The sequence below is a fragment of the Ceratotherium simum genome, chromosome 5 (genome assembly GCF_057802395.1).
Source record: "Ceratotherium simum simum isolate JZ-2026a chromosome 5, ASM5780239v1, whole genome shotgun sequence".
NCBI classification, from domain to species: domain Eukaryota; kingdom Metazoa; phylum Chordata; class Mammalia; order Perissodactyla; family Rhinocerotidae; genus Ceratotherium; species Ceratotherium simum.
This window is the reverse complement of record NC_141904.1, coordinates 88,678,644-88,697,115: the sequence shown is the minus strand read 5'-3', so window position 1 is coordinate 88,697,115 and position 18,472 is coordinate 88,678,644. Positions and strand designations below refer to the sequence as shown.

General features: G+C 43.0%; 1 protein-coding gene across 3 annotated transcripts in view; it reads right to left on the bottom strand.

The window, feature by feature from the left end:
- The window catches only part of XPC (XPC complex subunit, DNA damage recognition and repair factor), a 33,253-nt gene extending 14,790 nt beyond the window's left edge, over positions 1–18,463 (bottom strand). For all 3 annotated transcript variants that reach the window (XM_004442937.3, XM_087431582.1, XM_087431583.1), the window contains exons 1-7: positions 18,301–18,463; positions 12,477–12,672; positions 10,301–10,419; positions 7,784–7,907; positions 6,652–6,736; positions 4,818–4,975; positions 4,216–4,336 (exon numbers count right to left, since the gene is read on the bottom strand). In XM_004442937.3, the coding sequence (XP_004442994.1) occupies positions 4,216–4,336; positions 4,818–4,975; positions 6,652–6,736; positions 7,784–7,907; positions 10,301–10,419; positions 12,477–12,672; positions 18,301–18,403 (906 nt within the window). In that variant the 5' untranslated portion in view covers positions 18,404–18,463. The remainder of the gene's footprint in view (positions 1–4,215; positions 4,337–4,817; positions 4,976–6,651; positions 6,737–7,783; positions 7,908–10,300; positions 10,420–12,476; positions 12,673–18,300) is intronic.
- Positions 18,464–18,472: the final 9 nt, after the last annotated feature.

The following is an 18,472-nucleotide window of genomic DNA, read 5'->3' as shown; positions in this document are numbered from 1 at the left end:
TGGTACAATACCCATATTAATTTCTTAGTTTCTGAGTCTACAGCATGGCAAAGGAGCACAGATCTAAAAGTCTAGATAACTGAGTATTCACCAACTGAGTGACTTCTCTAAAACTCGATTCCTTCAACTGTAATAATCCCTGCCTCATCTTCCTCCCAGGACCATAAAGAAAATTAAATAAGATCACCTATGTGACATACTCTGGAAGCAACCTGGTGCCACACAAATATACACGGTCATCACCTTAACGAGTAATCTGTCACTGTATGTTACTGAGACAAAAAAAAATTCAAGTTACAAAACTGTACGATTCCCATACTAAAAATTAGATAACCTAGATGAAATGGACAAGTTTCAGAAACATAAAAATTACCAAAACTGACTCAAGAAAAAACAGAAAATCTGAACAGACCACCAACAAAAGATTGAAATAGAAATCAAAAACCTCCCAACAAAGACAAGTCCAGAACCAGATGGCTTCAGTTGGGGAATTCTACTAAACATTTAAAGAAGAATTAACAATAATCCTTCTCAAACTCTTCCAAAAAGCAGAAAAGGAGGGAACACTTCCTAACTCTTTCTATGAGGCCAGCATTACCCTGATATGGAAACCAGACAGATATCACAAGAAAAGTAGACCAATATCCCTTATGAATACAGATACAAAAATCCTCAACAAAATACTGGCAAAGCAAATCCAGCAGCATATTAATAAAGTTATATACCATGACCAAATGGGATTTATCTCAGGGATGCAAGGGTGGTTCAATATGAGAAAATCAATCAATGCAACACACGATATTAATAGAAAGAAGGGAAGAAAAACCACATGATCATCTCAATTGACAGAGAAAAAGCATTTGAAAGAACTCAACACAATTTCGTGATAAAAACACTCAGAAAACTAGAAATAGAAGGGAACTTCTTCAACACGATAGAGCATTCATGAAATCCCACAGCTAGCAAGACGCTCAATGGCGCAAGAGGGAAAGCTTTCCCCCGAAGACGGGGAACAAGACCAGGGTGCCTGCTTTCACCTGCTACTCTACCCTGTACTGACGTGCTGGCCAGAGCAACTGCGCAAGAAAAAGAAACAAAAGGTATCCAAACCGGAAAAGAAGTAGGAAAAGTATTTCTATTCAGACGGCAAGGTCTTATATATAGAAAATGCCAAGGAACGCAAAAGAAAGCTACTAGAGCTAATAAATGAATTCAGCAACGTTGTAAGGTATAAGAGCAACACAAAAAATCAGCTGTTTCTTTATACCTGCAATGAACAATCCAAAAAGGAAATTAACAAAACAATATCATTTATAATCGCATCAGAAAGAATAAAATACCTAGGAAATAATTTAATCAAAGAGATGAATGACGTATACAGTGAACACTACAAAATACAGCTGAAAAAAATTAAAAACACAAATAAAAGGAAAGACTTCCATGTTTATGAATTGAAAGACTTAATACTGTCTAGATGGCAATACTACTCAAGTGGATCTACAGATTCAATGTAATCCCTACCAAAATTCCAGTGGCCTTACTAGCAGAAATGGAAAAGCAGACCATCAAATTCACGTGAAATTGCAAGGGGCCCCGAATAGCCAAAACAGCATTATAAATGAAGAACCAAGTTGTATTCAGACTTTCTGATTTCAAAACTTACTACAAAGCTATAGTAATGAAAACAGTGTGGTACTGGAGCAAGGACAAACACGTAGACGAACGCAACAGAACTGAGAGGCCAGAAGTTAACCCACGTGTCTGTGGCCAACTGATTTTTGACAAGGGTGCCAAGACCATTCAACCCCTACTGGAAAACTTGTCTCTTCAACAAACAGTGAAAATAATACAAGAGTTGAAAGAACAACAAACAGTGCTGGGACAGCTGGACATCCTTGTGCAAAAAAAATGAAGTTGAACACCTACCTCACAATATATACAAATATTAACTCAAAATGGGTGAAAGACTTAAATGTAAGAGCTAAAACTAAACAACTCTTTGAAGAAAATACAGGAGGAAATCTTTATGACCTTGGATTTGGCAATAGATTCTTAGATATGACACCAAAAGTATAAGGAACAAAAGAAAAATAGAAAAACTGGACTTCGTCAAAATTAAACTTTTGTGCCTCAAAGGACTTTATCAAGAAAGTGAAAAGACAACCTACAGAATGGGAGAAAATGTTTGCAAAGCATATATCTGATAGGTGTCCAGTAACCAAAATATATAAAGAACTCCTACAACTCAACAACAAAAAGACAAAGAATCCAATTAAAAAATGGGCAAACAACCTGAATAGACATTTCTCCAAAGAAAATATACAAATGGCCAATACATGAAAAGGCACTAACCATCACTAGTCATCAGGGAAATGCAAATCAAAACCACAATGAGATACCACTTCACACCTATTAGGATGACTATAATCAAAACAATGGCAAATACCAAGTGGTGGTGAGGATGTGAAGAAACTGGAACCCTCATACACTGCTGGTGGGAATGTGAAATGGTGCAGCTGCTGCGGAAAACAGTTTAGCAGGTCCTCAGAAAGTTAAACATAAAATTACCATATGACCCAGCAACTCCCCTCCTAGGTATATACCCAAAAGAACTGAAAACAAGTACTCAAATAAATAAATGTACCCACGTTTATAGCAGTACTCTTCACAATAGCCAAAAGGTGGAAACAACCCAATGGCCATCAACTGATGACGAATGGATAAACAAAATGTGGTCTATCCACACAACGGAATATTATTCAGCCATAAAAGAATGAAGTACTGACAACATGCTATCAACATGGATGAACCTTGAAAACATGCTAAGTGAAAGAAGCCAGACACAAAAGGTCATATATTATATGATTTCTTTTATAATACACAAATGCGTAGAGACAAGATGCAGATTGGTGGTTGCCAAGTGCTTGAGGTGGTGGGAGGAGGCAGAACGGAGAGTAACAGTTTAATGGGTTCAGGGTTTCCTCTTGGGGTGGTAAAAATATTTTGGAAATAGACAGAGGTGGTGGTTGCACAACACTGTAAATGCACTAAAGGCGTCACTGAATTGTTCGCTTTTTAAAAAAACTATTTTTTTGCTTTTAAAAAAACACCCCACAGGGTCCGGCCCAGTGGTATAGCGGTTAAGTGCACTCGCTCCGCTGCAGCGGCCCAGGGTTCGCAGATTCAGATCCCGGGCGCGCACTGATGCACTGCTTGTCAAGCCATGCTGTGGCGGCGTCCCACACAAAGTAGGTGAAGATGGGCACGGATGTTAGCCCAGGGCCAATCTTCCTCAGCAAAAAGAGCAGGATTGGCATCGGATGTTAGCTCAGGGCTAATCTTCCTCACACACACACCAAAAAACCCACAAACAAAACAATATGTATGGACACAAATACACAGGAACAAATTCTGGGAGGACAGTACTCAAATATTAATGTTTTTCTCTGGGTGGTGGTATTATAGCATACTTACTGGCCATGCCAGATATCTTAGACTTTTTCAAGCCAAATCAGAAGAAGAGAGGTAAAGATGCCAGTCATTTGGCTTCTAAAGATATAAAAAGTCCAGTCTCTTTCACTAAGCAAACGGGGAATCTGGGGTTCAGATAAAAGTCTGTGCATTAACAGGAATCTTCCAGGGATAAAACCATATGTCTACCTCTATTTTTGTTTTACTCAGACAGAGCCTCACCTAAGGGTACTGTCGGGCATTGGATAAAGCCTATCTACACATAAGAGCTCTCCACCATGACCCCCTGTGGCAGACACAACTCTCCTCACTGCACAGCCGCCTGTCAGGGTCATCACCCAAATTAAAAGGTATGAAAGCACTTTCTTGAGGATTTTGGCAGCCAATTTGAAAAAACATTTCCTTGGGACTTTTGAATACAATTTCTGAATAGTTACTGGAAACAATTCTAGGCACCTGACCAAAAATTAAGTGCTTTAACACACCAGGAGACCAAGTCATCGAAAGGAAAGATTGCGGGTTTTCAACTCACATGCTGGTCCCCGTCCTGACTCCAATGCTTACCAACTGAGCGACCCTAAGAAAGTGATTTAGCCTCTCTGAGCTTCTGACCTGTTTTTTATGTTACGAGGACTGAATAGGGAGATACGTGTAAAACATCTGGAATGGCACCTGGCACAGCACTGCCATCACCATTAGCTAACGGTACTAACAAAAATAGTGCTGCTGGGAGGAATCACTTACGTGCACCAATTCTTCATCATCTCTCGCAGAGTAAATAGCAAATCTCCTTTCCAACGTAGTCTGTAGGCCATCTCGCTCACTGGTTGAAAGGTCTGCATTAACTGTAAATGTTCCAATGAACCTGGAGAGAAACCAGGCATTCCCTTGTGTCAGAGGTCAGGGCAAAAAGGAACTCTGTTCTTTTATGGCCAAGACAATCAGAAGGGGGAGTCTCGGAAGGGAATCACGAGCCTTGCCTGCCTGTGTTCCACTCTTCCCACCCTGTCTGGCTAATTTCTACTCATGACTGAAGACCCAACTCAGACTTCACCTCCCTGGGGATGCTTTCCAGCCCCCAGCTGAGAGAGGTGCCCACAGTCCCCAGCACACCTCTCCCAGAGAACCCATCACCTACTCTAATTACGTGGGGTGTATTTGTCTCCTGACCAGCCTGGGAGCTCTTCCAGGGCAGAGACCATGGCTGACGTTTCTCTATCTTCAATGCTGTGCCCACAGCCTGGCATACAGGATCACCTCAGGGAATGTCTGGAACTGACATGCACCCAGCCTCTAAGACACAAATCCTACACTAAGGCTCCACAGGACAGGCCAGAGGGCCATACCATTTCATCAGGTTTGACAGGTAGCAGATATCCACGTCTTGAGGAGGCATTTTGGTAAAGCGGGTCGGGATGATGGAGAGGCCAATAGCCCGCAGATCTGGCTGGTTGCAGATGCTATTTCGATAGAAGCCATTTGCTAGCAGGCACAGAAGGTGAACCTGGGAAGAAGGCCAACAGGGAAGGCTGAAAACTAGAGGGAATTGTGCTGCCAAAGAAAAAGACATTTTCTGGGCAGGCAATATTTCTTGTCATTTCTACATACAAGAAAGTAAAAATACTAACATTAGCCATTTCCCAAAACTTTGTCTTTCACCCTCTCCTCTTCTCTCTAGATACTCATTCCCTCTAAGAAATAAATCTCAAAGCTTCAAAATACACACTTCTTTTTTTTTTTTAAAGGCCTAGTCTTCTAGAGATATACACTGAAGGATTTATGGATGAAATGCTACAATGTCTAGGGTTTGCTCCCAAAAGATCAGGAGGAAAAGTGAGTGGAGGAGGGAACAGCAAGCTGCTCAAGTGCCAGTAACTGTCTACGCTGGGGACGGAACAGGGTCATTGCGCAGCTCTCCGCACTTCTGGAGAGAAACCAGGCATTCTCTTGTGTCAGAGGTCAGGGCAAACAACCCAACTCCTCTGCTGCAGACCCCACACCTGACCTCCCGCCCCACTCTTCCCCTACTCAAAGGATCACCTGACTGTCCTCCCTTTCTCTCACACACAGCTCTGCATCACTTTCCCTTCAAAATCGGTCTTCCTTCCTTCCCACTCAGAGCCTCCTTATTTCCATCAACGGCACTGCCCTCCTCCCCTCGCTTAAGCTTCAAATCTGGGAGTCATTTTAATTCCTCCCTTACTTTCATCTCCAACATCAAGGAGTAAAAGAACACGGCTACGTCATTTAACCCCAAGGCCTCTGTGAGGTGAGCAGCACTCCAGTTCTCACCTCATCGCATCCCCTCACTGTCCCTGCTATGTGCTCACCTCACTTCTAGGTTTTTGCGGCTGCTGCAGACAGTGTCTCTTCCACCCCTCCCATCACTACCTGCCGCTGATCAGAGGAAAATCAAAGTCCTCCCTTCCCTCTCTCTCCAACAGTCTCCAATGCATTTACCCTCCAGGATGCAGGCAAACGGGTTGTCCCAGCATCCCCTCCCTAACTTGGTGAGCGCGGTCAACCCAGCCTTCGCCCTCTCCCCATCTCTTCGTGCTGCCCTTTTTCCAGACCCAGCTCCAGTCCTTTCTCCTACATAAAGCCTTCCTCAGCTACTCAGACCCACACTGATCTCTTTCCTTGTTCTAAGTCTTGAGTTCCTCTGTTTTGTGGTCTTTCTTGCTCCATCTGTGAGATGAGAAACTCCTTAACGATAAGAAATAAGCTTTATATAAGTCTCCATCCCCACGATGCCAAGCACCCCGCTAGGGCCATAATATGTGTTCAATAACTACCAGCTGAACTCAAGAGCCACAGTGCCCTTAGCTGAGCCCAGAGCCAATGTGATTAACGAGTTGGAAGAAGAGATGGAAAGAGAGTGCCTGTTATTCCCCCCCCCCCCCCCCCCCCCCCCGCCGCTACATGCCAGGTACGGTGCTAGGTACTTTTCATGTCATATTTGCTTAACCCTCACCACCCTCCAAGGCACACACTATTATTATCCCCCACTTCACAGATGAGGAAACTAAGGCTCAGAGAGAATCAGAAACTTGCCAAGGTCACATAGTGAGTAGAAGAGCCAGAAATAAGACCTAGGTTGGAAAGAGCACCCACATTCTTTCCACCTCTCTGCCCCGACCAAGAGGAATACTGCCCTTCCCCTTCATTCCCTGCCCTTACTTTGTGTGTGTCTTCACGAACTTCTTTATTGAAACGTTTCATCATCCTCCGAAGATATGTCTCAAACTCCATTTTTATCTTTTCACTGCAATGAATATTGAAAAATCCAAGAATGAAGTGGGAAACTGAAACTTGACTCCATTCCCCCAGTCAAGGCCTTTTACTTGTAATGACTCATGAATCGCTCTCCTTGTTTTCCTGCACAAGGCTGTGCGACTCATCAGGTAAATCTTCAAGCTAGCTATCTTCTGCTCCTTCTCACCTGCAAACCTTGGCTAGGGTATTCTCTACCCAGAATGCCTTCCTCTGAACCTGCACCAAATCATGCCTCATGAACATGCTTCAAAGCTCATGTCCTCCAGGAAGTCTTCTCTGACTGTGTGACCTCCTGACTACTGATTCCCTCCCTAGCAACCACTACCTTTATGATAAATTAGTGCACACTCATTTGTATGTGCTGTTCTGGTGTAAAACCTCTTTCACGTCTGTGTCCTATGCATCTTTAAGAAAACTTGATGCTTCTTGAATGACTTCTATTATCTCCATCTTTCATGCCTAATAATGTGCCCATCACAGAGTGGAACTCACTAACCAGCTAACTACCAGGCGTTGTGTTCCACGTTCTAAAGCCATCAGAAGCTGCAGAGGTATTGGAGACACCAGGATGGAATGGGGGCTCCCTACCACGGTGGGGCACTGCCTCAAGTCCTGCCGTGTGATGTGGTGGGAAAAGCTTGAGTGTCGAGTCAGCATGACAGGGATTTAGATCTTGGCTCATCCACTTACTGGCTGAGTAACTCCTGAAATGTTACCTAACCTCTCTAAGCCTCTGGCTTCTCATTCATACACTGTCTTAAAGATTAAGTAAGATAACGGACAACCTGCAGAGTCCTCGGCACACAGCAGGTGTTCAATACATAGGAATTGCCTCTCCCCATCTCCTGCCCTAGCCAGGACACAAAGGTTTCTCATTCAAGTCCTCAAGGTGAACCGAAGGCTCTCTCACCTACGGTTCCTTACTCCCTTGGATACTCAGCCCTGGTCTCCTATGTGTTTCTCAAAACTTTTCATTAAGTAGCAGCTGTTGCCAATTACATGTGACAGGAATCTAGAAGCAAGGGTCTAATCTTACCTTCTTTCTCTTGCTTTTGCCTGCTCCGGTGTTTCAATCTCTATCTCCACTGGCTCCACAGGCAGAACAGACTTAGAGAAGGCTGCATTTCCTCCTATGGCCCCTGGCACAGGCTCACTAAGTTCTATCAACAATAATTTTTTTTAATCAATAATAATAATTATTATTATAATAACTACTATACTGAACAAAATCGAGGTTCTGTTGGGAAGGAGGAAGTGAGGAAGGGATGCAAGATAGCAAACCGGTGGAGACCACTACTCCTACCATGCTTTGAATACCTAAAAAACGTCAGCAACAGCGCTGTTGTACATTTATTTGTCTCATTTAACCCTCAAAACCACCCAGAGAAATAGCCCTTAGAGGAGGAAACTAAGGCACAGAGTATTGAGCTGAATTAGACACAGACCCCCAGTATCAAGGAGCTGATGCTCATGTGTGTGTTTTAGTAGAGACTTATTCTTTATCCGAAAAAAAAACCGCCAAATGAGAACAATACCCCATTCTCTGTATTACTACAATAATGCTCATCACAACTTGCTTTGCATAGAGGCATGATTTAGGTGTCTTCCAGTCTCAACTGTAAACTTGCAAATGACAAAGAATACGTCTGTTTCATCTCTTTATGCCCTATATTGCTTGTCAACACCAGCTGAAACAAACAGAATTTGCTGAACTGGATCTAACTGTGAACTTCATTAGCAAAAGCCCTTTTAAAGAAGCTCTGGGCCTAGAAGCAATGACACTCCATTGACAATGAACACATCTAATGCCAAGATCTTGGTTTCTATAGATCAGTCTCCACTGAATGAACCTGGGCCTCTTGCAGAAAAAAAGGCTGATTCTAGGTCTAAAGCAAGGGAAGTACAGGGTGAGCCTGGCACATCTTGTGCCAGAAAACAAAAATGTTCCCAAAAACTAATAAGGCCGTGTCAAAAGAACTCAGTAGGGTAGCTAGCTTAAAGGGGCTCCCACTTAGCCAAATTTGGGACAATCTGAAGATCAAAAAGTACGATGATGATAACTAATAACATATTTGAATTTTTTTAAAAATCTCTAAGTCCATAGTGATACCCAAAATAAATACGATTGTTAAAAAAAGAGAGCTCTTTTTCACAGATCAAAGTCAGCTAATAAATGTATATGAAATGAAAGAATCAGAATATTGCCATTTTGTAATGCTCAAAGATCACCAATGCACATTAAACCATTAAGTAAAAAGTTACTGGGGACAAAATATTCACACAGAATCAGAGTGCCACCCAAGACGGTTCATTACAAAGGGAAATGTACCTTCACACTGGCACAATCTGGCAGTACCACTTACTTAGCATCACTAGTAGGAAAACCTGACATGAGGTGCCTCTTAATGGATACAATATGAAGTACAAAGCTATGAAGTATTTTTGCCAAAAGAAAAATGTTTAATCTAAATTCAATCAAGTCTTTGAAATTACTTTACAGTTTATAAGAAATCCAGGGGATACTGAAACAAGCTTACCACCACCATGAGAAGTCTGATTATTTCAGACCAAACCAGACCATGAGACATTCTACAATCAAGGGGCCAAGATTCTTCAAAAAACACAGTGCTATGAAAAGCAAAAAAGGTGGTGGGTGGGGGTGCTGTTCTAGATTAAAAGAGACTAAAGAGATATGACCAAATACAAGGCTTACACCTCGATTAGACCCTGGATTGGGGGGGGGGGGGGAAACAGCTAGAAAAGATATTTTTACAATTGGGGACTTATTTTTCATTTTCTTAGGTATAATAATGGTATTTTATCATGTAGGAGAATGTCTTATTCTTGGGAAATGCATACTGAAGTATTTTTCAGGATGTCTGCAACTTACTTTCAAATGGTTCCACAATGCATATTAACAGAGGGAAAGACATTCAACATGGCAAAATGGTCAAGTTAGTGAATCTAGATGAAGAGTGTATGTATTACATTTTCAAATTTTTTGTAGGTTTGAACATTTTCAAAATAAAAACCTGGGAAAAAGTCACGCTAGGCAGAAGGACTCAGGGATGAGAACATCAGCTGGTGTTTATTGTGAGTATATGATGCCCTAGGCCTATCACACTTGCAAACTTTTTTCCCACAACAATCCTGGAGCCTAGACTGTGCACAGCTCACAGTAAGCGATCACTCAATGTTCCTGGTGAACAGACTCAGCTCGGACAGGTGGAGTTCCTCTATGTAAGTGGTAAAGCTGGGGTCTGAACCCAAGTCTAACTACTTTCAAAGCCTTTTCTCTTTCTATGAGATGCTGCTGCCTCTCTAGTTCATAATCTACTCCACTGATAGCCACCAGAGGAAGAGAATATACAACCTTCTTTGGTAACCTGGTCACGAACTCTTCCTTTCATCAAAAGCAACTCTCCCTACCACCTTATCTTTGGTCATATTAGTTTCAAAAGAAGACAGGATTGCAATAAGTGACATGACTCCAAACAGAATCAAACAGAAAAACAGGATCAAACAGTTCTGTAGACAGAGAAACATATTTTACCTTCTACCTCTTCCCAATCATCTTCACTTTCTTCCTCGTCGTCTCCTTTGTGGCTGCCTTTGCCCATGGTAGCCTCTTTCTTTGGATGGTGTGCCTTCTTGTGGGCACTTGCAAAGTCCCTGTGTCAAGATCACAGGAAGGAAGATGAAGATGGCTCAGACAGCGTAGTGCTTCATTTAAGCTAAACGGAATTTAAAGGACTTCTATTTATTGAGAATCTGCTGCAATTATTTAAAGATGATTTGTGAGCTCTGAGCCTCATTTCCTCCATCAGCCTGGGTCTCAAATTCTCATCAAGATGGGCTCTGATCATCAATCTAACACTAGATGTGCTGTCAAAACAGAAAAAACACTATGAACCTATAACCTAGAGCTATGTGAAGGAAAACATAGCTGTGCCTTGAAATGGTACAATCAAAGTTAGAAAAAACCATAATAATGTGAGTTCCAGAAGTAAAAGCTGTGACATCTGTGTGTATACACGTGCACTGGATGCCAGAAAAAAGAGGAGGGAATTCACATTTGCTGATCCCGCTATGAGCCAACTCAGAAGATTTTTCCTCCACCTTTAAAAAATATGATGTAAGGAGAATGAAGTTGGTAGAATTCTAACTTCAAGATAAGTGGGGATGTGACTATACACAGGAATGTCATAAATAACAGAAACATGGACAGCTAGCTACCTAAGTAGATAACTACATACATAAGTAGCTAGCTAAATATTGCCTTGAGACTAAATGGTTGCTAATATGTAATATATTTCTGCAAACTCATATGTAAAATGTGTTTCGAGTATTGAGCTACTTTTAGCTTTTCTAAGGTAGATATCTGGTATCAAGTGAGAACACAGATATTTAAAATAACCAATCCTCAGTCTTCAGCTCTAAAGATACACATACTCCCTTTTTAACCTACCAAATTCTCTGAACACCATAAAAACAAAAATTTCCCCTTAGAATAATGATACAGAAATCTTCTTGTGCTACGGGTTTGACTGCAGTCAAGTCTCAACTGAGAGGGAAAGGGGGACCCAGAGCTTGCCTTGGCAGCCCCCTAGTCTATCCGTATGTGGATTTCTCTGAAAAGAACTCAACTGCTGCGGAGAGGCAACTGGGAAGCAGTAAGCTCAAACGCATTCTTAGGAAAAGCCTAAGGGAAAAGAAGAGATGAACTATGGTGGAAAATTTGCATGCTTTCTCATGCTCCTTTCTACCACTGCCCCCTCCTGGACTACTTTCCTATGCCAGCACTGGAGGTTGCAGGAAAAGCCAACATTAAGGGTGAGGATTTAGCTTTGAAGCAAAGGAACTACTGCCTCTCTGTTCTTCCTCTTCCTCTCCTCCCCCCAACTTTCCTAGGAGGTGGGCAACCAAGGGTTCACTAGGCATATAGTCATTATTCACCACATATTAATATGAATGCTCATTCACTGCAAAAATACGTGTTCAGTTTCTGCCAAAAAAGGCACTGCCCTAGAGGCCACAGGGCATACAAAAATGAACCCGGCGTGGTTCCAGCCCTCTGAGAGCTTACAGTAGTAAGCAGGGGTGTACAGCATGGCACAAACAAGGCAGACAAGGTACACTCTTAAGAGATGCTACAAGAAAGCAGAGGAGGAAGAGGGAGAAGAATCCATGAGGACTGTAGAGTAGATGGCTTCTGATCTGCACCTTCAAGGTGGAAGAAAGCAGTCGAGGTAGAGGGAAGAGTATGAGCACAACTCAGAGGCAGCACAGCACGAGCATGTGTTGAGTTAGTGACAAGAAGTCCAGCTGGACAGGAGTAGAGTGCATTTGAGGAGAGCAGCACAAGAGAAAGTTGGAACGGCAGCTAAATATTTTGTATATGTGATATCTTTGTGTACTAGGAAGAGCACTGGACCAGGAGGCAGAAGACCTAGGTCTCATCCTGGTTTTTGCTATCACCTAGCTGTGTAACCACAGATAAATCACTTTCAGCAAGCTGCCACTGTCCTCATCTGCAAAGCCTGGGAGGTAAACTATATAATCGCTAAGATTCTTCCCAGCTCTTGCTAGTGGTCTGAGCTCTGTCCAGAAGAGTTTAAAGACCTCATCTCTTCCGTGGATCCTAGTGACAAGCAAAGAGAGGTTTTATTATTCACACTTCTCTGGTGGGAACAATCAAGACCGGGTCAAAAGCTTGTCAGCCACCTCACCTGAAATCTCCCTCATCACTGAGGGCTTCCTCCTTTGCAGTCCTGAGGTCTTCAGGTTTAACAGCCACCGTGGCCACTTTCTTTTTTGCTGGGCCATCTGCTGAGCCCCCAGGATCACTGCAGCCTCTCTTCCTCGTTCCTCGTGCAACTTTTGAGAGCAGGCTCTTCTTTGGGGGTTTCTCTTCTTCAAAGACATCTAGGTGACCACATGGAACATGAGGTGAGGGACAATAAAAAAGGTGGAGGCAGTGTGGCTTCAAGGGCAGGGTCATGGAAAGTCCTCTTCTGTAATCTCCCCCCAGGCCACACCTCCATCACGGGTTCACCCTCCCACATTGGGTCAACAATCAGCTTTCAGCCTCTTCTCACCTTCAGGCTAGTCTACACGCTATGCTCACATTAAAAATCATCTTTCTTCATCAGCATTTTATTCTACTCATCCTAAGCCTACAGAGAGACCACCACCTGACTCAAATACAATCTAACTTCCAAATCTTAAATTTCAGCTGATATCTAGCAAGGAAAATACATCAATCTATTTATTAACACCTTGCTTATTTACTACCTGCCAAGACTATCTATTTTAGGGATAATCCACCCCTATTAAGTGAAATGTTTCAAGTTCATCAATATGTCCAAGTTTTACTACAACCTTATTTCTACTCATCCATGTTTCTCTCAGCTTTCAAAACCACACTCTGCACAAAACAGACACTGCTATGCAACCCTTCCAATCTAACCTAAATGGCTCTGATATACCAACCATCTCAGCAAACTTGGGGCTGGAATAAGATAGTAGTAATTCAAAAATATCTTTATTTTCTTAAAATAACTATCATTTTTTGTCAAAGGGAAATATTAAAAAATGCATAAGCTGTCACTTTTAATTATTATTATTATTTTTTCTGTGTGAGGAAGATCAGCCCTGAGCTAACATCCATGCCAACCCTCCTCTTTTTGTTCAGGAAGACCGGCTCTGAGCTAACATCTATGGCCAATCCTCCTCCTTTTTTTTCCCCCCCCAAAGCCCCAGTAGATAGTTGTATGTCACAGTTGCACATCCTTTTAGTTGCTGTATGTGGGACGCGGCCTCAGCATGGCCGGACAAACGGTGCGTCGGTGCACGCCCGGGATCCGAACCCGGGCCGCCAGTAGCAGAGCGCGAGCACTTAACCGCTAAGCCACGGGGCCGGCCCTGTCAGTTTTAATTAAATTAGGGGATCTAAAAATATAACCTATTAACTTATAAAAATATTAATACATTAATTTTGATAAATAATTTATAAACAATATGGCAGGGGAGGATATTTTTGTATTTTGCAAATTTATTCATGCAAATAATCTTGATTCTGAAATAAATCTTCCTTTGCCTTTGCATGACTCTGCTTCAATTAACTTTGGAAAACAAAAATACTCTAGCCTTTACTGAGGCTCTAAAAGGAGCTGCAATAGTAACCTAAAATATCAAATTAATTCATTCTTTTCATTTATGGTTTGTCCTGCTGACTCTCTGGACAGGTATTTACATTCCCCATGAATACACTTTTGCATATGGGAAAGAGACTCTCCCTTTAATCTAAATAAAATCATCCTTTACTTTTTTTTATTTTTTAAATCTTTTGTGAAGAAGATCAGCCCTGAGCTAACATCTGCCAATCCTCCTCTTTTTTCTGAGGAAGATTGGCCCTGAGCTAACACCTGTGCCCATCTTCCTCCACTTTATATGGGACACCGCCACAGCATGGCCTGACAAACGGTGCGTCGTGCACGCCTGGGATCCGAACCTGCGAACCCCGGGCCCCCGAAGCAGAGCGTCCACACTTAACGGCTATGTCACTGGGCCGGCCCCATAAATCATACTTTAATTTAAATAAATTTCACATTATGGGCATTGTGTTAATGTAGATAAAATCACTGATGCAGTTATTTCTATAAAATATTTTCTAAAAGAAAGAATTTATGCATTCCTATGTCTTAGCCATTTTAACACAGACACAAAAAATAAGGAGAAATTTTGAAAAACAAAATATTTCGAAATTACTTATTTAGAATCTGGGGAACAGATTTCTTATTCCAAGACAGGAAGCTGCTTAAAGGTTTGACTAGATGGTTTGAGTACTGTGCCCTTAAAATCAGGATTTCTGGATCTTACAATGGTCTTTACTCTCTATTAATAAGCAAAGATGCTAATACTTCATTTTTACTAATCTAAAAACCCAAGTGGGAGGATACTTCACAGACACTGTTTCTTCCTCACCAAACTGATCTGATTGGTTATAAGGCACAACTGTATATTTCTGTGCTTTGAAGAGAGAGGTAGAGGAGTTAAAGGGGGGGGAACTGGAAACAAAAAACTGTGAATCAAAAAAAATCATTCATATTCATAATATCCAAAAGTTTAAAAACTAATGTGAATAACCAATCATGAGATAATCATTAATTATGGTACAGTCACACGATGAAATATAATTCAGTCATCTTTTAAGACAAAGAAAAATGATATATGATAAAATATTAGGCAGGCAAAGTTGTTTTTACAGGGAGTTTCTACTGCATAAAAAAACACAGACTAGAAGGAAATATACCATTGTTTAGTGGTGGTTATTTCTGGATGGTAGAAATATGGATGACTTTTTTTTTTCCTTTATCCTTTGCTGTGTTTTTTTGGTCCTAGAGAATCCAGAGGCTATTTTCCAGGACTCAAAGGTCTGGAGTTATCTCATCTGTCTAACCAGCCTCCCTGAGCCCAACATGGTTATTTCAGCAAGACAGGAATTACCACTGTGGCTGGCTTGGTCATCAGTTGAGATTTAACAAGAATACCTGCTTCAACCTTCCAGTGGCATCTCACAGCACTTAGAATAAGACACACACTCCTTAGCTTGTTCTCCAAGCCAAGGGCCCCAACAACCTCTCTCACCTCAATTCCTACCACTCGCCCCTCACTCCCTGTGTCCAGCCAAATGGCGAAGCTCACCCCCTCCGAAAGTCTTGAAACTTACTGTCCCCTCTGCCTTTTCCCCCACAACTTCCTAAGAAGGGCTCCATCGGGGCATTCAGTAATTGGCTCAAAGTGTCAGCTCCCTGCAGAGGCCTTCCCTGACGACTGATTCTGACTTAGCTGCTTCTTCCCCACCCCCACGTCCATTTTATTACAGCAACTGGTTTATTTTCCTCATAGCTCTTATCACCACGTGGATTTGTTTTTTTAACGTCTTATTGTCTGCCCTACCTACTCCTCCCCAAAGATTATAAGCATCATGAGAGCAGGGACCTTGCCTGTTCTGTTCACTACCATAACTTCAGTACCTAGAACAGTGCCTGGGAATAGTGGGTGCTCAATAAATATTTGTTGAAGGAATTAGTGAATTACATCAATGAAGGCATTAACATAGAGAAGAAATACGAAGAAACTAGAGGTGCCCTAATAGAAACAAGGAAATAATGTGGAAGAAATGTTTTCTTTGTCCCTAACTGCTGAAAGCAGCCAAGCATCACCTTCATTTGCATGCCCCGAGGTGCTGCTAGAACTTACACTCAATGATCACCAAATCAGTGTCACCTGCAGCCCAAACCACGCCTGCTCCTCCCCTCAACCACAGCAAAGATTGCAACTCTTCCCGGAAGCTGCCTTGGGAACTTACTGCTAGCTCCGCTGGCTGGCAGTTTCAGTGAAGCTTGGGGGCATCCTTAACTATATTTAGGCTGAACTGTTACGAGCTAACCCGAATGATTATGTAACATGGACCGTGCCAGGAGCCTTATATGCTCTTACTGAAAACTCACAACCACCCTGCAAGGTAGTAGTATGTTCACAGACAAGGTTCAGAAAAGCTGTGTTATTTGTCCAAAATAATTTACCTAAGTGCATATAACTACCAAGCATTGGAGCTACACCAAACTGGTGCCCAAGTGAAGTGTTTTAGCTGGGAGGAATGCTTTTAATTTTTGAATTGCCACATATTCAGAACACATTCCCTCTGACTAGAATACAACCCCCTTTCACGACCATTTGCTGAATATTACCCATCCTAAATCCCAGATCACACATAACTCCTTCAGAGAGCACACCTCAGTCTCTCCAGTCAAACTTGATTATTCCTTCAGAAGCCACAAAGCCTTGCACCTTCTCCCATATCAGACCCTGCGTACTCTGCCTTGGATATTTTTTGTAAATGTCAACACTACTATATTCTAAGCTCCTCCATGAAATCTCTCCCCCATGTCACCTAGCCCATGTACAGCACACAGTAGGTACTCAGAAAACGTTATCTGAATGAGTAAATGAATGAATAAAATGGAACTCATTGTGAGGTAAATCACCTTCTAAGTTTAAAAATTGTTACCATTTGACTATTTCCTAATGGACGACGAACTTATATACAGAATCACAGAACTGTTGAATCTAGTGTCTGAGTCCTTGCTGGTTACCTAATCTTCTACCCAGTTATCTCAGGAAGCCCAGAAATCCTTTCCACAGCATGCACTTTGCAATTATTTAAAATATTTATTGAGCACTTAGTATATGGGGAGAGTGACAAGATAAGATACTGCAAAAAATAAGACATGCTTTCATGAAGCTTAAAGTCTGGTAAGATAGGCAATCAAAAGGAAGCAAATAAATTAAGAAGATCATTACAGATGGTGACAGGGGCGTTGAGGGCCTGTGTGATAGGGAGTATCCCAGGAAGACCACCTTAGAAAGGACGCTCAAGGAGTGTCTGAATTGACACCTAAAGGAATAGAAGAAATCAGGCACAGTAAAGCCATGAAGAAAATTCTAAGCAGAAGGAACATCAAAGGCAAAGGCTTGAGGTGAGAAATAACATGGCATGTTTGAGGAACAGAAAGAAGGCCACCAAGGAGAGTATCTGGCAAAGAAGAGTGGTAGGAGACAACAGGAGCCGTAGCAGCAGCCATATCATGTAGGGTCTTGTAATCCATGGTGAGGAATTTGGATTTCACACCAAGAGCAACGGGAAGCCACAAAGGGTTTGAAGTAGGAGCATGGCATGATCTGATTTTTTTTTTTAAAGATGGTTTGGGCTGCTGAGTGGAGAACTACTGCAGAGGAATGAAAAGAAGTAGGGAGACCAGTAAAGAGGCGACCGCAGTCCTTCAACTGAGAAGTGACAGTAGCTTGGACAAAGGCTGTGGCCACGGAAATAAAGAGAAGTGGAGAGAGTGGAGATCTAGTTCAGAGGTTTGACTGACAGGACTCGCTGCCTGACAGGATGTGTGCGTGTAAGGAAAACCAGGGGTTTGCTTTTACAAGCAGGTGAAGGCATCATTTACTGAGATGGGAAAAGGCGGGGAAGGAACAGGCTTACAGGGGAAAAAATCAAGAGTTTTGCTTTGCCCATGACAAATATAAGACGTCTATTGGATATCCACGTGGAGGAGTCAGGTTGGATCCGAATCTGGAACTCTGGGGTGAGACTTAGCTGAAGATATTCTGGGAGTCAGCACACTACTGCACTCTACGTCCTGGTCCATCCGTCTTCTGGGGACACAAAATAACTGCACTGCCTTTCCCCTGTTCAGCCCTCGGCATCCGCCAGGAGGCTGGACTTTGTCCTGTGGGCAACAGGGAGCAGGAAAGAGGCTACGCAGGGCAGCTCCCGTCGGGTCGGGCTCCAGGGGAGCCGCTGAGGGCGCATCACTCCTCGTGGGGAGGACCTGGGCGGCGCCTGCCTCCCTTGGCCCCGGTAACGCGGTCTCCTCGGCCCCCCACCTCCAGGAGCCGGCCTCCCCGCTCCCCGACCCGGGCCTGTCTCCCGCCCTCGGGCATCCCCCTCTAAGCCCGGCTCAGCCTCGCTCTCACCCGCCTCCTTCTCCTCACGCCGGGCCACGCTCTTCCCTTTGGCTTTCTGGCCCCGCAGCCCGCGTCCCCGCGGGCCCCCGCCAGCTGCGCGCTTTCGAGCCATGCTGCCCGGGCAACACTAGCTGCTCGCGTGACGCACCAACCCGCGGGAAGCTGCCCCCGGCTGCGCCAG